The sequence below is a fragment of the Malus domestica genome, chromosome 15 (genome assembly GCF_042453785.1).
Source record: "Malus domestica chromosome 15, GDT2T_hap1".
Classification (NCBI taxonomy): domain Eukaryota; kingdom Viridiplantae; phylum Streptophyta; class Magnoliopsida; order Rosales; family Rosaceae; genus Malus; species Malus domestica.
The window spans coordinates 46,716,337-46,742,666 of record NC_091675.1 but is presented as its reverse complement, the minus strand read 5'-3'; the positions used below and the strand labels follow the sequence as shown (position 1 = coordinate 46,742,666).

At 39.9% G+C, this 26,330-nt stretch overlaps 2 protein-coding genes across 6 annotated transcripts; both read right to left on the bottom strand.

Annotated features, from left to right (window-relative positions):
* Window positions 1–739: 739 nt before the first annotated feature.
* Window positions 740–3,488, bottom strand: LOC114821484 (disease resistance protein RPV1-like). Of its 2 annotated transcripts, none has more exons than XM_029093755.2 (4): window positions 3,082–3,487; window positions 2,730–2,993; window positions 1,708–2,604; window positions 740–1,593 (listed from the first exon to the last, which is right to left on the bottom strand). In XM_029093755.2, the coding sequence occupies exons 1-4, from the start codon at window positions 3,388–3,390 to the stop codon at window positions 1,231–1,233; spliced, it is 1,833 nt and encodes a 610-aa protein (XP_028949588.1). In that variant the 5' UTR covers window positions 3,391–3,487; the 3' UTR covers window positions 740–1,230. The 2 variants fall into 2 exon arrangements, with proteins under 2 accessions (XP_028949588.1, XP_070670965.1); XM_070814864.1 differs by having other exon boundaries at window positions 1,451–1,609; window positions 3,082–3,488.
* A 2,182-nt stretch (window positions 3,489–5,670) lies between these two features.
* Window positions 5,671–26,330, bottom strand: LOC139192593 (uncharacterized). Of its 4 annotated transcripts, none has more exons than XR_011576805.1 (2): window positions 26,078–26,195; window positions 5,671–5,864 (listed from the first exon to the last, which is right to left on the bottom strand). XR_011576805.1 is itself a non-coding variant. In XM_070814860.1 (2 exons), exon 2 carries the CDS (start codon window positions 25,447–25,449, stop codon window positions 24,127–24,129), a length of 1,323 nt encoding a protein of 440 aa, XP_070670961.1. In that variant the 5' UTR covers window positions 25,450–25,463; window positions 26,078–26,330; the 3' UTR covers window positions 24,019–24,126. The 4 variants fall into 4 exon arrangements, 2 of the variants coding, with proteins under 2 accessions (XP_070670961.1, XP_070670960.1); XR_011576806.1 differs by having other exon boundaries at window positions 5,696–5,864; window positions 26,067–26,208; XM_070814860.1 differs by lacking the exon at window positions 5,671–5,864 and adding an exon at window positions 24,019–25,463 and having other exon boundaries at window positions 26,078–26,330.

Below are 26,330 nucleotides of genomic sequence, written 5' to 3'. Positions count from 1 at the left end.
ATCTACTTATTTTCCAAAAATAGTTTGTACATGGTTCTACTATGGAGCCCATTTCCCGAAAAGAAGTTCTCAAAGCGGTGATGACATTGAATAATTTTTTGTTGCAGTATGAAAATACCACATCACAACTTCTTATCATGTTAAGAAAAAGATAAGATCCAAGGTATCAATTTCAAGAAAAAAAACAAACAATGATTGAGTTATATTTTAGGAAGGCCTCATTGTCGAATCATAGGCACAATGTATTAGGAAATTATTAATTTACATATTATGTGGAATCTATATGAATTTTCTATAATGTATTATCTTATGAATTTAGCGAATTATTAATTTTATATAATGTATCAGGAAATACACGTTTTCAATATCTTATTGATCGCGGGCTTTCTAATCCGAATGCATAATAATAGAATAAGAAAAGTTTGCTCATATAAATGTGTCCAAATAGAAGTTACCCCAAATACTACGTCGCAGGAACTCAAGATTCGTTTGTAAGGAGTAGGCTTTGGAGGGAAACTAATTGTAGGTTTTTCAGAAATACATGTAGTCCCACTGCTGTTACGCTCAAGTTGGTTTTGCTCTATAGGGGTTTTCAAACCTCATCTGCTAACTCATGAGGACTGTTCCGGTTTTGTTTCCTTGATTGGTCTTATGACCTTGTTGTTCTGAGTTCAAAGAGCTTTCCCCTCTTTTTGTTTAATATATTCATTCAATTAACAAATCAAAGACAATAAGCAAAGAGCAACAAATCCAACAAAGCCATGAGTATATATTCAGAAAGAGATGACAAGAAAGAATAAAGGGACGATACTCACCAAGAAAACTGATGCTGATGTTTCTTTCCAACCATAAATGAATGATGCTGGATAAAGAACTGAGAAGGTTTCTCTTTATTTTAGCCAAAATGGGTGAGGAGAAGCAGATGGGGAATCTGCTGGATATGCTCTAAGTTTCACAACAGTTTCGAATGGTCCTCGGGCCTTGAATAGTTTATGAAATAGACACTCTGGCCCAAATGAAAACTCAATATGTGCTGGATTCTCCTGTCTCTTTCGGAATTGAGCTTGATGAGTACGGTGCCCATGATTACTGAGAAAGTATTTTCCTGTCCACATTTGGTACTCTGATGCTGACAGTGACACATCTCCAGCAACAACATTATTCTGGCTAGAAGGAGGTCTTTCCGGCTCGTACACAAGCTGAATTCCGAATTCCTTTACCCGGACAAAATCATGCATCTCCACCGAAACACGTAATTCGTCCCCATACTCCAATTCGTTGTTTCCAAATCGAAAATTGCTTAGCCATAACATCTTCCTTCTCAGTAGGCAAACCTACTGTGAGTGGGGAATAGGTCCACATAAGACCCTTGGTCTGATTACTGACTTTAATCAAATGCTGAACAGTAAGACGATATTCCAAGCCTGGTTCTCTTGCATATAACACACATGAATTCAAGCCTCGGATTTTGAGAAAGGGATGTGAAGGTACAATAACTGACAGCACAGATCTATATATTATTGTGAAGCCAAATCCATCTGGAATCTTGCTTCCATGAAAGAAAATGCTATATATGCCACATTCATAGAGTACCTGTTTCATCAAGAATCTACAATTCAAATTTAACTATTCAAACAGTTAGGCCCAACTAGTTCATAGATATAATAATTAGAACAACTATACATGAGAGAGGAGACAGAGAAAGACCTGGACAGGAGCCTTCCTGGTTGTACTGGTCAAGTAGTTGATCATTTCGACATCAGTGCTTGCTATGGATTTCAAATTGAACAGGCCCATATATCTTGTCATTTCTATGTCAGCGCTTCTCACCGGTTTTATATTCAACAAGCTTTCAACTTCAACTAAATGCTCACAACCCCAAAAAAGTGATTCCAATGATCTGAACAAGTTTGGTAAATTTGTTAATCTTTTCAATGAAGTACAATATTTTGCTTCTAACCTCTTCAACCATGGTGGGAGCTCTGGAAGAATTTCAAGGTTTGTGCAATTATCTAACAAAAGAGTCTCGAGCATAATAAGACTCTTCATTTTTTGTGGTAGGCACAAAATTGGGTTACCAATTAGATTCAAATCCTTCAACAAAGATAGTGTACACAGATCATTGGGAACCTCTGACACGTTGCAGTAAGACATACTTAAGCTTCCCAAAAAACGGGGTAGACTTGCCAGTGAGAAACTCGTTGATTGAAGAGTCTTTCCTGGCCATGCCCACATCCACCAATACCTGATAGGTGTCCATGATAATGCTGATAACAGTCTAATTTGTTTCATATCCCTAGATGTAGCGTGTAAATCAATAACCGTGGCACTGTCATGAGGACCAAGCTTTGAGCAACCATTAAGAATAAGTTCCTCAAGAGACCTCAACATGTTCATTCTTTTTGGAAGCTTCATAAGACTTTTGCAATCTTTTAGATTCAAGAAAACAAGTTTCCCCAAATTTCCAATGGATTCATCAACATCAACCAAATTAATGCAATCCTTAAGAATTAGTTTCTCAAGGTTGGGGAGTCCGGACAAGTCAGATGTTGTCCTAAGGCCATGTGAATGACTGAGATTAAGAATTTTCAATCTTGTAAGAATCTGTATCAAATAGAAGTCATTAGTTGCTATGAATGCACAGTTTAGTTTCACTGATTTTTTTTTGTTTGTGCGTAATGAGAGAGAGAGAGAGAGAGAGAGAGAGAGAGAGAGAGATTAGAAGATACCTTGGTTCCGTTCCAAACATGTTGCAGACTGCTCTTCCGTAAGTCAAGAACAACTAGATTTTCCATACAAAAATTGGCTGGAATTGATTTTAAAGAGAATCCTCGCCAAGACAGCCATATTAATTTTTTTGGAAAATCTTCATAGCTTCCACTCAACTTTACATTATCAAGCAGAAGTAGTTCAAGATTGAGCATCTTTGTAAATGCCTTTGTTTCAAATGTTGAGGGACAGTGGAGCATGAGGCCCTTAATACTTCTCGTACCCTGCCACCAAATAAGAGCATTGGATAAGTTACTAGTCACATGTAGAACACCAATGCAAATAAATACAGTTAAAGATCATGTTTCGTACCGTTAAATTTCTCAAAACGTCACTTGCTTCTTTTTTATGCCACAGTCTAGTGCGTTTTCCAGGGTCCTCAGGTGATTCATCGCGAATTATTGCCCTTCCCATGTTTTCAAGCAATTGATGCATGGTTAACTTGTTGCAGGCATTAATTTCCACAAGGCATCTATCAACTAGGTGTTGAAGTCCAACTTCTGTCGCAAAATCACATTCATGAAGGATTGTAGTTGCAAAATCCTTGTCTTTTCCTATGAAGAAACAGGCTATATGGAGGAATAAACGTTTATCATGATCTTGTAAAGAATCAAAACTCATGCAAAGAATCTTTTGAATTTTTCCCTCAGTAATCACGTCAAAGGTGGGTACCGCATTTTCCCTCAGTAATCACATGTTTAGGCTTTCCACATAATAACCTCTTTCAATAACATAGGGATCAACTCTTAATCTCCTATTCCTCATGTAGTCCAGTTTATTTCCAACCGCTTCGACAATATCTTGGATAAACTGTGACCAAGGATTTAAATATCGGTAATATCGGAAATATCGGTAGTCCGAAAACACGGAAATATCGATGGAAATATCGGTAAAATATCGATATCGATAAAAATTACATGGAAACCACGGAAATTGTAAGAAAAACTTGGAAATTTTTATTGAAACTTTGTAGGATGTTTATTTAGTCAATTATCTATTAGTTTATCACAAAAAATTGGAAAGAAATGCATTGCATGATGGATTTAACATTATCAAGTTGATTATATAGCGAGCTGACAAACATTGTGAGTGTAGAAAATATGTAGTAATTAATGAAAGAAGTCTAAACACACCATAATCATTTATATATAATGAATTAGTACAATATTTTACACTTTATACATTGCATGGTAAGATACATAAGTGACTTAGTACCACATAGAGTTCTTATGAGGTTCAAAATTTTCACTATCTTCATCATCTCTATGTGTAGAGTGAGTGTATTGTGAAGAGTAGTTATCCAATTTAATGAATAATCCAATTTAATGAATAATAATCCAATTTCATAATAATCCAATTTAATGAATAATAATCCAATTTCATAAAAAAATAATCCTAATATAAAACATGGTGATGAATAATAATCTAATTTGATAATAATCCAATTTAATGAATAATCTAATTTGATAATAATCCAATTTAATGAATAATAATCTAATTTGATAATAAAAAAAACCTAATTTAATGAATAATAATCTAATTTAAACACATCATAATCATTTATATATAATGAATTAGTACAATATTTTACACTTTAAACCCACATCTCTTCTCTCCGGTCCCCCCATCTCTTCTCTGCAGCTCCTGCAGTCCTCTCCTTCCTTTTTCTTCGAACCACTCAAACCCACAGAAAATTTCTTCAAACCACTCAAATCCACATCTCTTCTCTGCAGCTCCTGCAGTCCTCTCCTTCCTTTTTCTTCGAACCACTCAAACCCACAGAAAATTTCTTCAAACCACTCAAATCCACATAAACAACTCCCTTCCGCAACTGTTCTTCCCAGCCACCCCCCCGAACCATTCTCTCCAGATTCCCAAAGCCCACCGTCCCCCCTCTCTGCAGATTCCCAGACCCCTCTTCTCTGCGACTCTTCTTCCCACAACCCCTTCACAAAAACTTTCTTCAAACCGCTTCCCACAGCCCCTCCGCAGAAACTTTCTTCAAACTGCTCAAATCCACCACCCAGCTGCGCAACTGTTCTTCCCCCCCACCGCTCAAATCCACCACCCAGCTGCGCAACCGTTCTTCCTTCCCCCCCTCACGACTCCTCTTCTCCGCTACTCTCGCGCCCCCGCGACTCCTCTTCTCCGCGACTCCTCTTCCCGACTCTTTCCCCCCCCCAAATCGCGTAGATCTTAGCAGCTCCGGTCGCTGACGACGGAGCTCGGCGATATTATCGGTAATATCGATAATATCGCGATATTATCGATAATATCGCGATATTTTGACGATAAATGACTGGATATGTGTAAAAAAATCGGTCTCTGTAAAAAACGATATTATCGGCGAAATATCGCCGATAATATCGATATTTAAATCCTTGACTGTGACTCGTACCTATATGTTATTGATATCAAAAAATATGAGGCACAGTAAGTTCTTTCTTTTCAGACCAAAAGAAAAAACATGAGCAAGTTATTTATTTTTTATTTTTATTTTTTAAAGAAAAGCTAAAACTTTCACAAGCTTGAGACTAGCATCTGATTTACTTGACTGAATATAGGAGGGAATGAAAAATTACAGTTCTCCTAAAACCATCCCTCCCAGGTCTGCAACATTTCTAGAGCTCGTCTCCACTCCTCCACCTTGTCTATCTCGTCCTTGAAGCGCTCTTCATGTCTAGTAAATGATTATGCAAAACTGCCCGTCTGCTTCCTGACATCTGATGGTTCCACATCATAGAAAACCGGGATAACCATGTGTCCATCTGTTCTTTTACGTTCCATGATGATAGCAAGTTCATTCAGGCACCACCTGGAAGAGGCGTAGTCCTTGGAGAAAACTATGACTGATACTCGTGACTCTTGTATCGCTGTCTGTAGCTCCTGTTCAATGTTTGCTCCTCTCTCAGTTTCATCATCATCTCTAAAAGTGTGGATTCCTGCCAACTCCAAAGCACTGTAGAGGTGATCTGTAAAGCCCTTGCGTGTATCTGCGCCTCTGAAACTCAAGAATGCATCATATGTGCACCGGTAAGAAGACGAAGAAGCATTCTGCTGCTCGGTGCTCATTGCAGCTATTGAATGGAGTCTATCTGTTGCAGTGAATGCATGAAGAAGAGTTATTATCTACAAATTGGAATGCAAATTGAGAATATATTCTCCAGCTACCAAACACATCTGATTTTACATTGAGATGCCAATCAGATTACAGGTCCAATATTAGATGTATGTAAGAAATGATAAACATAATAATAGTGCAAGAGACACCAGTTATTGTTAACCAAGTCACAATGCAAATTCTTATTTGTTGTAAAATGTGAACAGAAAACGTGTTGAAACATTGCCACGAAATTTGGGATCTAAAAAATTGATGCAAAAACTAATAAGTTGATGTCTTGATTTACCTAAAAGAAAAAAAAAACAAATTGGTGTCTCTAGTAAGAGTAAATTCGTCATATCGTCAAACAAGAATATTATTGGTTATTTTATTTCATTTTTTTGTGGTAAAAATGGACTAAACTTTTGTTAGGCATGTACATGTGACTTGGCTCTAGTATGCTTACTTGTATTAGGAATGAAAGTCTGATTAGAGATGGAAATTTTCAAATTACTATACTCTAAAGTTGGCTATAGTAATAAATATGAGAAACCGTCAATGTGGCTTTCGAAGAGAATAAGACTACATTTTTTGAGCACATGTAGGACGAAGGGTTAGTTTTGTATGTTGCTAGCATAAGACATTGCTAGCTATTTTAAACATTCCATGACCTTTTAGTTTGCTTTGTGTGCAACATTAGAGGAATATAAGCTAATTTTAGAATTGAATAGATGAATTGTGAATAAACGATGTCTTTGCTTTTTACTAATTCCATTTGTTTCTCCTTGAAGTTAATTATTTTTTGGGTTTGAGGGACTTTAAGTTAATTGTTTTGTAGTTACATGATTGAAAGTTTTTATACAAATTGTAAAAACAAAACCAAAATCATTGGACTTACACAGAGAAAGAGACTTGAGACAATTCGTACTAAAGAGATACGAAGCTATCACCACACTTTCCACATTATATCAATTGTGAGCAACACAAAGAAATATAAAAAATACTTGAAAGAAAATAAAGTTATAATAAAAAATATTTTGCTAAGCTCGCATGATTAAAGAAAGGGTTTATAAAGCTCTTCTTGTTGTGGTCTATTTTATCTGACAGATGGACTAGGGCCGGCGGCAGAGAGAGAGAGGAGAGAGATGTGTGTTTGTAGAATTGTAGGGGAATGTGTGTGTTGTTATCCCTCCTACATTGTGCCTTTATTTATAGTAGTAAAGGGAGAGAAGATATTCCTTCTTCTCCAAGTAATACAAGTTGTAATAGGAAAGGATAACTAGAATCAAATCTTATCTAGGATTTACACAATCATACTTAAACTAGAAATGTTTACAACACTCCCCCTTGAGTGTGTAAATACTCAAGGTAGATTCAGCATCATGCAGAAGTTGAGGAAGTCGACTCGTCGGCATTGATTCCAAGGAACAACGCTTATTCTCAATAAGGTAGGAACTTGCATAAGTAGTAAGTCTCACTAAAAACCCTAAGGCTATGGCAAAAACCCAAGTAGGGACAAAATCCATAGTCTAAGGAAAAATGCGTGAGAAATGCAAAGTCAAAAGAAACGTCTACAGGACGTCATCAGGGATATGACCAGCCCAAGGTGGGTGCCTCGTTAAAACCTAGTTAGGTAGCAAAAACCCAGTGGGAAAAATGCTCCTAATCGTAGGGAAAAAGAGTACATTAAGATCAAGCAAGTATCCAGAAGATACTCCCCCTGAGTTTGACATAATTCCAAAGAGAAATAGCAAAGTTACAACTCAGAAAGTTTACGCATACCAATTCCATGAACAAGCTTCTGAAACGTCGCCTTCGGTAGTGATTTGGTGAAGAGGTCGGCCAGATTGTCTTGTGATCGGATTTGCGTGACTTCAATCTTCTGATGCTCTTGTAGTTGATATGTAAAGAAGAACTTCGGCGCAATATGCTTGGTGTTGTCTCCTTTGATGTAACCCTTCTTGAGCTGTTCGATGCAAGCTGCGTTGTCTTCAAAAATCGTCGTCGGGGTATTAACGGCGGGATGAAGATCACAGGAGCTTCGAATATGGCCCACTACTGCTCTCAACCAAAAGCATTCCCGAGTTGCTTCATGTAAGGCGAGAATTTCAGCATGGTTAGACGAAGTGGCAACTAAGGTCTGTTTAGTTGACCTCCAAGATATTGCGGTGCCTCCAACGGTAAAGACATAACCCGTTTGAGAACGCGCCTTGTGCGGATCAGATAAGTATCCAGCGTCGGCATAACCAACAAGGCGAGAATCAACCCGATGAGCATAGGGTGCGGCATCACTCGAGGATTCGTAGGGATAGAATAAGCCCAAATCCGTAGTACCCTTAAGGTAACGGAAGATGTCTTTCACGCCAGTCCAATGTCTGCGTGTCGGTGCATTGCTGTATCTTGCCAAAAGATTAACAGCGAAGGAGATGTCGGGTCTAGTGCATTGAGCTAAGTACAATAAAGCGCCTATCGCACTTAGATAAGGAACTCCAAGCTCCAAAATCTCTTCATCATCCTCCTTCGGACGGAAGGGATCTCGCTTTGCATCTAGCGTACGAACGACCATAGGAGTACTCGAAGACTTCGCTTTATCCTCATTAAAACGGCGCAACACCTTCTGGGTGTAGTTCGATTGATGTACTAGGATTCCATCCGAACAATGCTCTATCTCGAGACCGAGACAGTATCGAGTCTTACCTAGATCTTTCATCTCAAATTCCGACTTCAGGTGCGAAGCAGTTCTCGCGAGCTTTTCAGGAGTTCCGATGAGATTCATGTCATCGACATATACTGCAACAATCGCAAATCCGGAATGTGACTTCTTAATGAACACACAAGGGCATAGTTCGTTATTCACATATCCCTGACTAGTCAAATACTCACTTAAACGGTTATACCACATTCTTCTGGATTGTTTCAAACCGTATAGTGAACGCCTCAGCCGAATTGAGAGCGTGTTCCGGGGTTTGGAAATATTTGAACCAGTCAATGTAAGTCCTTCGGGAACTTTCATATAAATTTCCGTATCAAGATCCCCATAGAGATACGCGGTTACTACGTCCATCAGCTGCATATCCAGTTTTTCGGAAACTACCAAACTGATAAGGTATCGAAAAGTAATCACATCCATAACGGGTGAGTAAGTTTCGTCATAGTCAATCCCGGGGCGTTGTGAGAAACCTTGTGCTACAAGACGAGCTTTGTAACGCACAATTTCGTTCTTCTCATTACGCTTCCGAACGAAAACCCACTTGTAGCCAATGGGCTTCACATGTGGAGGAGTAGGAACTACAGGTCCAAACACCTTACGTTTCTCAAGTGAATCAAGTTCGACTTGGATTGCTTGTTTCCAGTTTGACCAATCAGCTCTACGTCGACATTCATCAACGGAACGCGGTTCAATGTCATCGCTCAACATGATCTCAGTAGCTACTGCAAATGCTAATGCATCGTCGACAATCATCTCATTTCTACGCCACACATCATCTAAGCTAGCATAATAGACCGAAATCTCACGATTCTCGGGAGGAGGATTCGTCTCTTCAAGGACGCTTCCATAATCTAGAATTTCCTCATGAGTTGGGTAAAATGAGTAAGCGATAGTCGGATTCACGGTAGGCTCTTCAGGACCTTGTGCCGTGGTTTTCCTCTTCCGGGGGTGTGAATCCTTTAAACCAAGGGGTCTGCCACGCTTTTGTGTAGGGGCAGATGATTGGCTAGCCGCTAATGTACGTGGATCACCAGAATTGGCGTCCCGGGCTTCCAGGAGGGTAGTCCGTCGTACATTTGGTACATCCATCTTTGCAGGCGTATTCGCAGCTGGAATATGTGATCTTGTCACGCGCGCTAGATCGGTGAAAGCATCTGGCATGCTCTGAGCTATGCTCTGGAGATCTAATATGCGCTGCATTTCAGCTTCAGACTGAGCGGTGCGGGGATCTAAATGAGACAAAGTGGGAGTCGTCCACGATAATTCGCGTCGTTCATTAGGAACGTTGACGTTCTTATCTCCCCCTAACGACGGGAAGACTGTCTCATAGAAGTGACAATCCGCGAAACGAGCGGTAAACAGATCGCCTGTCAAAGGTTCTAAGTAACGAATAATCGAAGGAGAATCATATCCGACATAGATTCCCATCCTTCGCTGAGGCCCCATTTTTGTACGTAAGGTCGGCGAGATCGGCACATAGACCGCACAACCAAAAACGCGCAGATGCGATATGTCGGGTTCGCATCCGGTGACCAACTGAAGGGCACTAAATGGTTATGTCGCAACAGGCCTCAGGCGGACCAACTTTGCTGAGTGCAATATTGCATGGCCCCAAGCAGCGATCGGGAGCTTGGTACGTATGACCAACGATCGAGCAATCATTTGTAAACGCTTAATGAAAGCCTCTGCCAGGCCGTTCTGGGTGTGAACATGGGGTACAGGATGTTCAACTTCAACCCCAACCGACATGCAATAGTCATCAAAAGTTTTAGATGTGAATTCTCCAGCATTATCCAATCGAATAGATTTGATCGGATAATCAGGGTGGTGAGCCCTGAGCTTGATAACCTGAGCCAACAGTTTGGAGAATGCAGCGTTCCTTGTGGACAACAAGCACACGTGTGACCAACGTGTAGAAGCGTCAACCAAAACCATAAAATATCTAAATGGTCCGCAGGGAGGTTGAATCGGTCCACAAATGTCCCCCTGAATCCGTTGTAGAAAAATGGGAGGATTCGAACGAATCTTGTCATAAGAAGGCTTAGTAATAAGCTTTCCCATAGAACATGTTTGGCATGCAATTTCATGGATCGAACCTAAGCTTCGGGTTAGTGGATGCCCGTGTGAAGTTTTGAGGATACGGCGCATCGCTATTCGTCCAGGATGTCCCAAACGATCATGCCAAAGTGTAATTTCGTGCGCGGTCCCTGTGGTAGGGCCGGCCACATAGTGGCATTCTATGGGGCGTATGGTCGTAGTATACAGACCACTCGGGTTACGCTCCATCTTCTCTAGAATACGCTTCTGGCCATATTCGTAGGAAGTTACGCACAGAAATTCAACACCGTTTTCTACGTGGGTTTCAGCGTGGTAATTGTTATCTCTAATGTCCTTGAAACTTAGTAACGTTCTTCCGGAACGTGGAGAATAGAGTGCCTCGGCAATGGTCAAGATTGTACCATTGGACAACATTATACGTGCCTTACCGTATCCTTCGATCAGGTTGGATGGGCCTGAGAGGGTTGTCAGAGGTGCATTCTTAGGTACGAAGTTAGTGAAATAGATGCGTTCACGCAAAACAGTATGCGTGGTTGCACTATCTGCCAGACAACTAACTTTCCCACTAGTCATACCTAGAATGAAAAATTAATTTGAATCGGTCACATGCATAAAAGTTTATAAAAACAAGTATCAATTCAAAATAATTTCATTTATTCAAGGAAAAAAATTAATATCCAAAATAAATCGCCAACTAATAATCCAAAACATAAAGGAAAATTGTTCAAAATCAACCAAAAAACAAGGTGGGGTTCGGCCACTAGGTGGAATTCGGCCCCAATTGTCTTATTTTAACTGAAAAATAAGTCTATGTCTAAGATTCTAATCTTCCATAGGAGTGGTATCCTCCTGAAAATCAGAAACCTCCATCTTTGTAGTCTCCGGTTCGTCCACTTGCAGGAAGTTTGATTCAAACTTCGTACGACGAGAATGATATGCATCCACAACCTTCTTGGGAGCACGGCAAATACGGGACCAATGGTCCTTGGAACCACAACGATAGCACATATCGTCATTCATTGTGGCAGGTGCTTTGCCCTTATTCTTGAAGTTCGGGGCCTTGGGAGCGAGGTTTGGGCGCTTTTGGGCTTTGTTTCCTCCCTTGGATGGGCCTTGGCTCTGTTGACCTTGGTGGGATGGCTTCTGGCCGCCCTTACCACGCATCTTTTGGCGTTTTGGGTGCTGATTAGTGCTATAATGTGCTTCAGGCACAGCAGTAGCCCCAGTAGGTCGAGCTTGATGATTCTTCATCAACAGCTGGTTCTGCTTTTCAGCAAGAAGTAAAACAGAGATCAAATCCGAGAACTTAGTGAACTTCTGAGCTCTATATTGTTGCTGCAGGACAATATTAGAAGCAGAGAATGTCGAGTAGGTCTTCTCCAGGAGATCCTCTTCAGTCAAAGTTTCATTACAAAACTTGAGAAGTGATCGGATTCGACAAACTTCAGAATTATATTCATTCACAGACTTAAAGTCTTGGAAGCGCAAGTGCTGCCAGTCGTGTCTTGCTTCAGGCAAGAATATGTCCTTTTGGTGATCGAAACGATCAGCCAAAGCGACCCATAATGCACGTGGATCCTCCTCAGCAAGGTACTCAGTTTGTAGAGCGTCATGGATATGTCTTCGGATGAAGATCATAGCAGTGGCTTTTTCACCTCGCCAACAGGTTTATCTGTTGCTTCTTCAATAGCAGGACGTAAGTTCTTTGCAGTGAGGTGGAGCTTCACATCTTGAACCCACTTGAGGTAGTTCCTTCCAGAAACCTCCAAAGCGGTGAAGTCGAGTTTGTTCAAATTCGACATGTTCCTATCACAAAATGGATGAACAAGATGTGGTTAGTGTAATGGAGAAAAATCAATCCATTCACATAGGAGTAGAACATACAGGTTCTAATAGACATGTATTGGTTTAATTTTGCATGAAAAACTTCGGGTTTTCATGGGTGATATATTTAAGTGAAAACTTCGGGTTTTCAAACAAGGCATGTGTATAAGAAACTTCGGGTTTCAAAGTAATTATGAACTTCAGGTTCATATATTCCTGCAGGCAAACACAAATATATATGCAAACAAATATGCAAAGAATTTATGCAGAAATATTGTATAATGATAAGTGAATTAATTTATTTTTGGTCTTCGGGGCCAAATTAAAATGTGGGTGAAAATATAAAAACCCATATTATTTTAAAAAAAATTAAATAATAAAATCTCGGGGCCTAAAAATATAGGCCGAGTACCCCCGGGTGTAGGCTGCAGGCCCACGGGGTGAGAAAGGAATGGGCTGCTGTGTGCAGCCCTAAAAAAAAATTTCTCTTTTTTTTCGGTATGGGCCGCTGCAGGCGAGCCCAGGAAAATAAAAAAACAAATTGTTTTCTTTGTGGGCTGGGCCGCTGCAAGCGAGCCCAGCAAAAAAAATTGTGTTTTTTTTTTTAATTTTTTTATTTTGTTACACGGGCCGAGAGACAAAGCCCGAGTAGGGCTCGGGAAAGAGACCCAAAAGAAATCCCAGCCGTGCTGGGTGTGCAATGCCGAAGAAGAAAGCCGGAAAATTTTGACGGCGTCGGGGTTGTTGGGACTTGGGGTGAGTCATGGTTGTCGTGGACAATCACGGAGATAAGAAAATCTCAACGTTTCAACAACTATAAAACCCTAAAAAAAATTGAAATCGAATTTTTCAAAAAAAATTCCGACGAGATTCCGGTGAATCTCGGTTCAATTACCGACATGGGACGACTGCAGGTCGTTTATAGCAAGAACCAATAGGTTCGTGGTTGTGGCTGTAGGCCACTCCATGATCGGGGGACACCATGAAGGGTGTCGGGATTTTGGGTTTTTTTGGGGCTTGGCTCCGTGGGTTTCTGGGAACAAGGAGAGCTGAATGCTCTCTGATTTGCGTGTGATACCCCATCTGCAGGATGGTGGTCACGGGTTCAAAAGAACTCATATCCCAATCGCAAAAAAATGTTTTGTGTTTTTGTTTTTTTTCTCAATTCAATTATATTATATGCATGTATAATTTTAATGAATCACATATTTACGTTGATGCATATGCAAATAATAGTTTCAATGCATGTACATATGTAAGATTCAATTCATGACAAATATCAAATTCACATAATTGTAGCAATTTTGATGATGAAGCATACACAATTTATGTAGAATCTAAAATACGTTAAACGTAAAGTTGGGTCATGCATCATGGTGAATGTTCATGCTATCAGGGCTTGCAAAATATCGAGTTAAAAGCCGTTGTTTGGAAAGAACCTAATTGCGTGATGATATGGATGAACTGGTTTGATGCAGAAAAAATCTCCAACGTCAGATTCCTAAGCGCAGCGGTAGGAGCGTGCTGATAACGTGTTGTGGTCTATTTTATCTGACAGATGGACTAGGGCCGGCGGCAGAGAGAGAGAGGAGAGAGATGTGTGTTTGTAGAATTGTAGGGGAATGTGTGTGTTGTTATCCCTCCTACATTGTGCCTTTATTTATAGTAGTAAAGGGAGAGAAGATATTCCTTCTTCTCCAAGTAATACAAGTTGTAATAGGAAAGGATAACTAGAATCAAATCTTATTTAGGATTTACACAATCATACTTAAACTAGGAATGTTTACAACACTTCTTTCTTTCTTTCTTTTCGTTCATTTTTGGAATTCTTCTACAGTACACTGGAGTATTGCATATTTGGGCACTTAGAGCCATTACACTCAACCAGATTGGATCTAACAGCTCTAAATGCCCGAGAACTCCGATGTATTGTAGGTAGGCCCATCTTCAATTGGTTACCCAGTTTTTTGCATCCAAATTATTTATATCTCATTGGAAGAAATAAATATTTAGGGTCTGAGCTGATATAATTGTATAAAGCAGTTAGATTTGTCCTGCAGCCCTTTTCAGGAGTAAAGGGAGTGTGGTGGGATTTGGCTGAGTTATAGTTCAATTGGTGTCGTTATTTCAATTGGGTAATTTTGGGTTTTGTAGCGTGTTTGATTGATGATTATTTGGGTTATTGATTTTTTTTCTAGTACATTTCAATTACTCTACAGTTTCCGACTAAACTTAAGAAGAAATATACGACTATTTAAATTCTTCGATCGATTCCACCACTTTTCCAAAATATGTCTTTTGAATTATATTTTTTATTTTGATACGTGAATAAATTGTTTTTTTTTTTCTACGACTTGAATTTAGCTCCGCAAATTGTTCTTTTTTTTTGTTCTGTGTAAGAATGTGTACAACTCTCTTACGATTACAAAGCTAAGATGAAATAAGAGTATACTGAAATTGAATAGCAAAAAAAGAATGGGAAGTCATGAAATTGTTGGTGTAATTGATGATTGAGATGGTTCATTTTTGTGTAGCATTTGGAGTAGCATGGTTGGAAAGTGAAATTGTATAAATTTCATTGTTTCAACAGTATTAGGACATAGTTTTTGAATAACACTGGGGTGGTTTTCGAATAGAGTAATGTTATTCATACCAGGATTTTGTACCACATTTTCATATCACCTTAGATGACATTTGATGTGAACAACCATATCATTTGAAATAATCAGATTTTTAAATTTAGTTCATTATTTAATAAACTAATAATTAAGAAAAGCTCGTTAATTAAATGATGATTGTGGTATACAAGGAGTCTTTCTCCTTCTTTTCTTTAGGTTTTGCAAATTTTTCAAATGATGTATCTGTCCACATCAGATGCCACTTAAGATAGTATAGAAATGTGGTATAAAAACATGGTATACATTACTCTTTCGAATAACAATACTACGACTTAGTTTTCTGAAATGCCAATCAAAACTCTAGATTTTATCTCGAGTGCATTATGCTTACTAACGTAGCATCTTGCTGCAGAGTAGTTTGTTTTGATTGTTTCTCTACTTGAACAAAGAATCGTTAACCTCGAGGTGGGAACATGGGTGTTTTAGTCTGTCTATGTCCTATGCATTTTCACTGTATACTTCAATGTAGCTATAATTTAGTTTTATTTTATTCAAATATTCTTATAATCTTTGGTAGAGATTAGGTTTATGTTACTTAATATTCTTATAATTTTTTTTTACATTAAGGAAATTAGCATATGGTATGGAAAAACTGTATTACCCTGCAGATTGTGCTGAAGAATACTTTATTTGTGAAAAAGTAGCTTCTTAGTTATGCTGGCACCTCGGGAGGAATTTGAACTTAAAAAATTTGATTACCATATCTCAATTTTGCTCATTGAGTTGAAGCTTCAATTCTATTTCAGTGTATCCATTCTAAATCTAGATATATCGATTTCCACCAATAGCAATCGGTATATAGCACCATGTGTTTGATAGATTTATGAAGGTTGGGCTCTCGTCTGATCAAATTATGTGTGTGTTGTTGTGGTCTATTTTATCTGACAGATGGACTAGGGCCGGCGTCAGAGAGAGAGAGGAGAGAGATGTGTGTTTGTAGAATTGTAGGGGAATGTGTGTGTTGTTATCCCTCCTACATTGTGCCTTTATTTATAGTAGTAAAGGGAGAGAAGATATTCCTTCTTCTCCAAGTAATACAAGTTGTAATAGGAAAGGATAACTAGAATCAAATCTTATCTAGGATTTACACAATCATACTTAAACTAGAAATGTTTACAACACTCCCCCTTGAGTGTGTAAATACTCAAGGTAGATTCACCATCATGCAGAAGTTGAGGAAGTCGACTCGTTGGCACTGATTCCAAGGAACAACGCTTATTCTCAATAAGGTAGGAACTTGCATAAGTAGTAAGTCTCACTAAAAACCCTAAGGCTATGGCAAAAACCCAAGTAGGGACAAAATCCATAGTCTAAGGAAAAATGCGTGAGAAATGCAAAGTCAAAAGAAACGTCTACAGGACGTCATCAGGGATATGACCAGCCCAAGGTGGGTGCCTCGTTAAAACCTAGTTAGGTAGCAAAAACCCAGTGGGAAAAATGCTCCTAATCGTAGGGAAAAAGAGTACATTAAGATCAAGCAAGTATCCAGAAGATACTCCCCCTGAGTTTGACATAATTCCAAAGAGAAATAGCAAAGTTACAACTCAGAAAGTTTACGCATACCAATTCCATGAACAAGCTTCTGAAACGTCGCCATCGGTAGTGATTTGGTGAAGAGGTCGGCCAGATTGTCTTGTGATCGGATTTGCGTGACTTCAATCTTCTGATGCTCTTGTTGTTGATGTGTAAAGAAGAACTTCGGCGCAATATGCTTGGTGTTGTCTCCTTTGATATAACCCTTCTTGAGCTGTTCGATGCAAGCTGCGTTGTCTTCAAAAATCGTCGTCGGGGCAATAACGGCGGGATGAAGATCACAGGAGCTTCGAATATGGCCCACTACTGCTCTCAACCAAAAGCATTCCCGAGTTGCTTCATGTAAGGCGAGAATTTCAGCATGGTTAGACGAAGTGGCAACTAAGGTCTGTTTAGTTGACCTCTAAGATATTGCGGTGCCTCCAACGGTAAAGACATAACCCGTTTGAGAACGCGCCTTGTGCGGATCAGATAAGTATCCAGCGTCAGCATAACCAACAAGGCGAGAATCAACCCGATGAGCATAGGGTGCGGCATCACTCGAGGATTCGTAGGGATAGAATAAGCCCAAATCCGTAGTACCCCTAAGGTAACGGAAGATGTCTTTCACGCCAGTCCAATGTCTGCGTGTTGGTGCATTGCTGAATCTTGCCAAAAGATTAACAGCGAAGGAGATGTCGGGTCTAGTGCATTGAGCTAAGTACAATAAAGCGCCTATCGCACTTAGATAAGGAACTTCAGGCTCCAAAATCTCTTCATCATCCTCCTTCGGACGGAAGGGATCTCGCTTTGCATCTAGCGTACGAACGACCATAGGAGTACTCGAAGACTTCGCTTTATCCTCATTAAAACGGCGCAACACCTTCTGGTGTAGTTCGATTGATGTACTAGGATTCCATCCGAACAATGCTCTATCTCGAGGCCGAGACAGTATCGAGTCTTACCTAGATCTTTCATCTCAAATTCCGACTTCAGGTGCGAAGCAGTTCTCGCGAGCTCTTCAGGAGTTCCGATGAGATTCATGTCATCGACATATACTGCAACAATCGCAAATCCGGAATGTGACTTCTTAATGAACACACAAGGGCATAGTTCGTTATTCACATATCCCTGACTAGTCAAATACTCACTTAAACGGTTATACCACATTCTTCCGGATTGTTTCAAACCGTATAGTGAACGCCTCAGCCGAATTGAGAGCGTGTTCCGGGGTTTGGAAATATTTGAACTAGTCAATGTAAGTCCTTCGGGAACTTTCATATAAATTTCCGTATCAAGATCCCCATAGAGATACGCGGTTACTACGTCCATCAGCTGCATATCCAGTTTTTCGGAAACTACCAAACTGATAAGGTATCGAAAAGTAATCACATCCATAACGGGTGAGTAAGTTTCGTCATAGTCAATCCCGGGGCGTTGTGAGAAACCTTGTGCTACAAGACGAGCTTTGTAACGCACAATTTCGTTCTTCTCATTACGCTTCCGAACGAAAACCCACTTGTAGCCAACGGGCTTCACATGTGGAGGAGTAGGAACTACAGGTCCAAACACCTTACGTTTCGCAAGTGAATCAAGTTCGACTTGGATTGCTTGTTTCCAGTTTGACCAATCAGCTCTACGTCGACATTCATCAACGGAACGCGGTTCAATGTCATCGCTCAACATGATCTCAGTAGCTACTGCAAATGCTAATGCATCGTCGACAATCATCTCATTTCTACGCCACACATCATCTAAGCTAGCATAATAGACCGAAATCTCACGATTCTCGGGAGGAGGATTCGTCTCTTCAAGGACGCTTCCATAATCTAGAATTTCCTCATGAGTTGGGTAAAATGAGTAAGCGATAGTCGGATTCACGGTAGGCTCTTCAGGACCTTGTGCCGTGGTTTTCCTCTTCCGGGGGTGTGAATCCTTTGAACCAAGAGGTCTGCCACGCTTTTGTGTAGGGGCAGATGATTGGCTAGCCGCTAATGTACGTGGATCACCAGAATTGGCGTCCCGGGCTTCCAGGAGGGTAGTCCGTCGTACATTTGGTACATCCATCTTTGCAGGCGTATTCGCAGCTGGAATATGTGATCTTGTCACGCGCGCTAGATCGGTGAAAGCATCTGGCATGCTTTGAGCTATGCTCTGGAGATCTAATATGCGCTGCATTTCAGCTTTAGACTAAGCGGTGCGGGGATCTAAATGAGACAAAGTGGGAGTCGTCCACGATAATTCGCGTCGTTCATTAGGAACGTTGACGTTCTTATCTCCCCCTAACGACGGGAAGACTGTCTCATAGAAGTGACAATCCGCGAAACGAGCGGTAAACAGATCGCCTGTCAAAGGTTCTAAGTAACGAATAATCAAAGGAGAATCATATCCGACATAGATTCCCATCCTTCGCTGAGGCCCCATTTTTGTACGTAAGGGCGGCGAGATCGGCACATAGACCGCACAACCAAAAACGCGCAGATGCGATATGTCGGGTTCGCATCCGGTGACCAACTGAAGGGCACTAAATGGTTGTGTCGCAACAGGCCTCAGGCGGACCAACTTTGCTGCGTGCAATATTGCATGGCCCCAAGCAGCGATCGGGAGCTTGGTACGTATGACCAACGATCGAGCAATCATTTGTAAACGCTTAATGAAAGCCTCTGCCAGGCCGTTCTGGGTGTGAACATGGGGTACAGGATGTTCAACTTCAACCCCAACCGACATGCAATAGTCATCAAAAGTTTTAGATGTGAATTCTCCAGCATTATCCAATCGAATAGATTTGATCGGATAATCAGGGTGGTGAGCCCTGAGCTTGATAACCTGAGCCAACAGTTTGGAGAATGCAGCGTTCCTTGTGGACAACAAGCACACGTGTGACCAACGTGTAGAAGCGTCAACCAAAACCATAAAATATCTAAATGGTCCGCAAGGAGGTTGAATCGGTCCACAAATGTCCCCCTGAATCCGTTGTAGAAAAATTGGAGGATTCGAACGAATCTTGTCATAAGAAGGCTTAGTAATAAGCTTTCCCATAGAACATGTTTGGCATGCAATTTCATGGATCGAACCTAAGCTTCGGGTTAGTGGATGCCCGTGTGAAGTTTTGAGGATACGGCGCATCGCTATTCGTCCAGGATGTCCCAAACGATCATGCCAAAGTGTAATTTCGTGCGCGGTCCCTATGGTAGGGCCGGCCACATAGTGGCATTCTATGGGGCGTATGGTCGTAGTATACAGACCACTCGGGTTACGCTCCATCTTCTCTAGAATACGCTTCTGGCCATATTCGTAGGAAGTTACGCACAGAAATTCAACTGCGTTTTCTACGTGGGTTTCAGCGTGGTAATTGTTATCTCTAATGTCCTTGAAACTTAGTAACGTTCTTCCGGAACGTGGAGAATAGAGTGCCTCAGCAATGGTCAAGATTGTACCATTGGACAACATTATACGTGCCTTACCGTATCCTTCGATCAGGTTGGATGGGCCTGAGAGGGTTGTCAGAGGTGCATTTTTAGGTACGAAGTTAGTGAAATAGATGCGTTCACGCAAAACAGTATGCGTGGTTGCACTATCTGCCAGACAACTAACTTTCCCACTAGTCATACCTAGAATGAAAAATTAATTTGAATCGGTCACATGCATAAAAGTTTATAAAAACAAGTATCAATTCAAAATAATTTCATTTTTTCAAGGATTAAAAACTTAATATCCAAAATAAATCGCCAACTAGTAATCCAAAACATAAAGGAAAATTGTTCAAAATCAACCAAAAAAAACAAGGTGGGGTTCGGCCACAAGGTGGAATTCGGCCCCAATTGTCTTATTTTAACTGAAAAATAAGTCTATGTCTAAGATTCTAATCTTCCATAGGAGTGGTATCCTCCTGAAAATCAGAAACCTCCATCTTTGTAGTCTCCGGTTCGTCCACTTGCAGGAAGTTTGATTCAAACTTCGTACGACGAGAATGATATGCATCCACAACCTTCTTGGGAGCACGGAAAATACGGGACCAATGGTCCTTGGAACCACAACGATAGCACATATCGTCATTCATTGTGGTAGGTGCTTTGCCCTTATTCTTGAAGTTCGGGGCCTTGGGAGCGAGGTTTGGGCGCTTCTGGGCTTTGTTTCCTCCCTTGGATGGGCCTTGGCTCTGTTGACCTTGGTGGGATGGCTTCTGGCCGCCCTTACCACGCCTCTTTTGGCGTTTTGGGTGCTGATTAGTGCTATAATGTGCTTCAGGCACAACAGTAGCCCCAGTAGGTCGAGCTTGATGATTCTTCATCAACAGCTGGTTCTGCTTTTCAGCAAGAAGTAAAACAGAGATCAAATCCGAGAACTTAGTGAACATCTGAGCTCTATATTGTTGCTGCAGGACAATATTAGAAGCAGAGAAGGTCGAGTAGGTCTTCTCCAGGAGATCCTCTTCAGTCAAAGTTTCATTGCAAAACTTGAGAAGTGATCGGATTCGACAAACTTCAGAATTATATTCATTCACAGACTTAAAGTCTTGGAAGCGCAAGTGCTGCCAGTCGTGTCTTGCTTCAGGCAAGAATATGTCCTTTTGGTGATCGAAACGATCAGCCAAAGCGACCCATAATGCACGTGGATCCTCCTCAGCAAGGTACTCAGTTTGCAGAGCGTCATGGATATGTCTTCGGATGAAGATCATAGCAGTGGCTTTTTCAGCCTCGCCAACAGGTTTATCTGTTGCTTCTTCAATAGCAGGACGCAAGTTCTTTGCAGTGAGGTGGAGCTTCACATCTTGAACCCACTTGAGGTAGTTCCTTCCAGAAACCTCCAAAGCGGTGAAGTCGAGTTTGTTCAAATTCGACATGTTCCTATCACAAAATGGATGAACAAGATGTGGTTAGTGTAATGGAGAAAAATCAATCCATTCACATAGGAGTAGAACATACAGGTTCTAATAGACATGTATTGGTTTAATTTTGCATGAAAAACTTCGGGTTTTCATGGGTGATATATTTAAGTGAAAACTTCGGGTTTCAAAGTAATTATGAACTTCAGGTTCATATATTCCTGCAGGCAAACACAAATATATATGCAAACAAATAATATATGCAGAAATATTGTATAATGATTAATTTATTTTTGGTCTTCGGGGCCAAATTAAAATGTGGGTGAAAATATAAAAACCCATATTTAAAAAAATATTAAATAATAAAATCTCGGGGCCTAAAAGTATAAGCCAAGAACCCTCGGGTGGGATTACAGGCCCACGGGGTGAGAAGAGGGGAATGGGCTGCTGTGTGCAGCCCTAAATTTTTTTTTTTTTTTTTTTTCGGGCCTTTCCAGGCGAGCCCATAATTTTTTTTTTTTTTAATTAGATGCATATATAATTCAATGAATCACATATTTACGTTGATGGATATGCAAATAATAGTTTCAATGCATGTACATATGTAGGATTCAATTCATGGCAAATATCAAATTCACATAATTGTAGCAATTTTGATTATGAAGCATACACAATTTATGTAGAATCTAAAATACGTAAAATGTAAAGTTGGGTCATGCATCATGGTGAATGTTCATGCTATCAGGGCTTGCAAAATATCGAGTTAAAAGCCGTTGTTTGGAAAGAACCTGATTGCGTGATGATATGGATGAACTGGTTTGATGCAGAAAAAATCTCCAACGTCAGATTCCTAAGCGCAGCGGTAGGAGCGTGCTGATAACGTGTTGTGGTCTATTTTATCTGACAGATGGACTAGGGCCGGCGGCAGAGAGAAAGAGGAGAGAGATGTGTGTTTGTAGAATTGTAGGGGAATGTGTGTGTTGTTATCCCTCCTACATTGTGCCTTTATTTATAGTAGTAAAGGGAGAGAAGATATTCCTTCTTCTCCAAGTAATACAAGTTGTAATAGGAAAGGATAACTAGAATCAAATCTTATCTAGGATTTACACAATCATACTTAAACTAGGAATGTTTACAACATGTGTGTATATATATATAAAAAAAAAAATTCCTTTTTTTTGTACTCATGTTAATCTGCAGTAATTTAGGTCTTTTAGGGGGTTTTTTTTGTTGTTGTTTTCCAATTAACAACTACTACTACACCTTAGGGACAATTAAACAACCACATTCTCAAATCCATATTAAAAAATCATGTAACTTGTAATAGTTAGGACTTAGAAATTTGCGATTGCGATGGTACATAAGCTATTAATATAAATTTAATAGAACATAGATGGAACTGAAAGACTTATTTTACCATGCGGATTTAGTCGTTTTAATTGATTTCTAAATAATTTTAAAATGCATGTGTTAAATTGTGCGTTACGATTTCTAAAACCACAATGGAACGCATACATTTTTGCTTGTTTCTCTAAATTTTAGTGAGGAGCTCATTTAGGGACTCTTAACCACCAAATAATTTATGACATTTTTGCTTGTCTCTCTAAATTTCATAAACAAAAGAAAATGACCAAGTGGCTCAAAGGAATTTTTGAGTGTGACGATCAGGTCACAGCATGGCGGTGGTGAGTGTGAGTTAGGCCATCTCTAACCGAAGGGTCCAGAGGGCCAGAGGGCTGAAAATAGCCCTAAAACCGTCTCCAACCTAGGGCTAGGCCAGAGGGCTCGGGAATCTGGGAAGGCCCCACAGAATTTCAAAGGGCCAAAGGGCTGGTTGCTTTCGGTCAGCCAGCCAGCCCCGAGCTGGCTATTTTTTTTTTTTTATAGTTTTCTCATTGCTGTCGGTTATAATCGACATCATTAAAGAAGGATTTTTTAATACTGTCGGTTATAACCGACAGTAATAATTATTCAAAGGCTTTTTTTTTTTGAATTACTATTAGTGTCGGTTATAACCGACACTAATAGTTTGAATTTTTTTTAATATAACGGCTAGTAGCTATTGTATTAACTTGTTTTTTTATATGAATTTAAACTTCTTTTTTTCCCTTTTTTTTCCTTTTCATATGAATCAAATTTTGTTTCATATATTTTTTCAATTCTATTTTACAAAATTTGTTTCAATTTTTTTTAAAATTCTATTTTTTTTCCTATAACTTCTATTTTACAAAATTTGTTTCATATTTTTTTTTAAATTCCATTTTTTTCCTATAACTTCTATTTCACAAAATTTGTTTCAATTTTTTTTTAAACTCTATTTTTTTTCCTAGAACTTCTATTTTACAAAATTTGATTCATACTTTTTTTTTTCATATAACTTCTATTTTACAAAATTTGTTTCATATTTTTTTAAATTCCATTTTTTTCCTATAACTTCTATTTCACAAAATTTGTTTCACATCTTTTTTTAATTCTATTTTTTTCCTATAACTTCCTAGGCCATTATACAACATTAAATTAAATTAAGTAACATGAAACAACATTAAACAATATGAAACAACATTAAATAACATTAACCAACATACAAATTATACAACATGAAACTTAAGCAACATTTTTAAAAACATTTAACAACATAAAACTTAAGAGCCTACTCCATGCTTCTTTTGGCCCAAAGATGTGCAACAAGATCTTGTTGTAGGTACTTATTTGTGGCACGAGAACGTATCATTCTATATCGCCTCATGTACTCATTTATAGAGATACTATCAGTTCTTGGATTGAAAGACAAATTAGGCCCATCATATATTTTTGCTAGAGCCCTTCTTGACCTATTTGGATCTTCTTGGTCGACATCGGACTCTCCATCAATATACCCATCTCGCTCATCCTCCACTATCATATTGTGTAATATGATGCAAGACATCATGATGGAGTTCAAATTTTCTTGACTCCACCCTCTTGCCGGTTCGCTGATGATCTTCCACCGTGCTTGTAGAATACTGAAAGCTCTCTCAACATCTTTCCGGTATGCCTCTTGGTGTAAGGTAAACAACTTTTCTGCGTCATTCCTAGGGTTTGGAATTGCTTGGACAAGTGTCGCCCACTTTGGGTAGATGTTATCTGCCAAGTAATACCCCATACTGTATTCACGGCCGTTGATGTAGTAGTCAAGTTGAGGTGCTTTACCTTCCGTCAAGTTATTGAAGAGGGGTGAACGCCCAAGAACTGTAATGTCATTTTGGGATTCAGGGACTCCAAAGAAAGCATGCCACATCCATGTGTCATATGAGGCAACTGCCTCTAACACAACAGTTGGCTTTCTCGACCTTCCGCTAAAGCCTCCTTGCCATCCAGTGGGACAGTTCTTCCAATCCCAATGCATGCAGTCTAATGACCCTATTATGCCTGGAAACCCACGGTCTTCAGCTTTGCGAAGAAGCCGATTCAGATCTTCTTCATTTGGTTCTCGGAGGTACTTGTCTTTGTAAACTTGAACAATTGTGTCACAAAATTCTTCAAGAGTATTAAGGTATGTAGACTCAGACATACCATGGGTTTCATCCATCAAATCAGCTAAGGAGCCATAGGCTATCATTCGGAGTGCAACAGTAACCTTCTGATGAGGTGAGAAACCAGGGCAGCCTGCTCTATCCCGCTTCTGTCGAAAGTATGGATTGACTTGCTGGACATCACGAAGTAAACGCTCGAAGACATGACGCCTCATCCGGAAGCGACGTCTGAAATCCTCTTCTGTGTACACCGAGTTAGGGTTGAAGTAATTGTTCATCAAATTGGCATGCGCCATCGCTCTGTTTCGTGGTTTGTAAGAGTGACCAGCAACAGAGCCACCCCATTGAGGTTGTTCCTCAGTTGACTGACACACCATGGCCGCAGCCATAGCTGCTGCCATGTTTTGTTTGTTGCGCCTTACTTGAACTTCTTCATCAGACTCCTCATCTTCTTGTCTCATTTGCGCCCATTTTGCTTCCAATTTGGAATTGGATGAGGACCCCCAATTGGAATTGGATGAGGATCCAAAGTTGGAATTTATTGCAAACTTGAATTGAAAGAGATTGAATTGCAAGAGATTGAATTGAAATAGATTGAATTCAAAGTTATGTGAATTATAGCCCAATATCCACCCTATTTATAGCAAAAAAAAAAAATTCAAATCCAACGGCTAGCTGACGTCATGTTGACGTCACTAAGCCGTTGGATTTGAATTTAAATTGTAGTTTTTAAATAATAAATTATGTTTAGCCCTATGGCCCTTTGGCTCTCGGTTGGAGACGGTTTTTTGTGACAGGGCTAAAACGAGCCATGTGGCCTTTGGCCCTTGGTTGGAGACGGAGGCAAATATAGCCATGTACTGTTCATTAAAATATTAATATCTTGGGGAATCTTGGAGGGCCAGAGGGCTAAAACGAGCCCTCTGGCTAGCCCTCGGTTATAGATGGCCTTAAAGACCCAACACAAATTTCATAGGAAAACACAGAACGGAAAATTAAAAATAAAAAAAGCCAAAAGGATACAAAGTCAATGGTACAAGCAGAGCTATGTTTTAACAACAGGAGAGCTTGGAGGTACCTCGCACATACCAGTGTTGTGTACTGTAAGATGCCGAAAGCTGCTGAGTTTTCTTTCTGCCGGCAAGCCGTTGGACGAAAGTCCCAAACTAGTTTCTTCAAAAAGACACTGTGAAATGGACGATTTCACAAATCAAATTTTGCTCACTCGCAACCTCAACTTGATAATTATAGTTCCTCTCCACCATGATCAAATTTATAAGGATCTGAACGGGTGTTAGTCTTAAGTGTTGATGAAGAAGAGGAGGTGGGATATAATCATGCT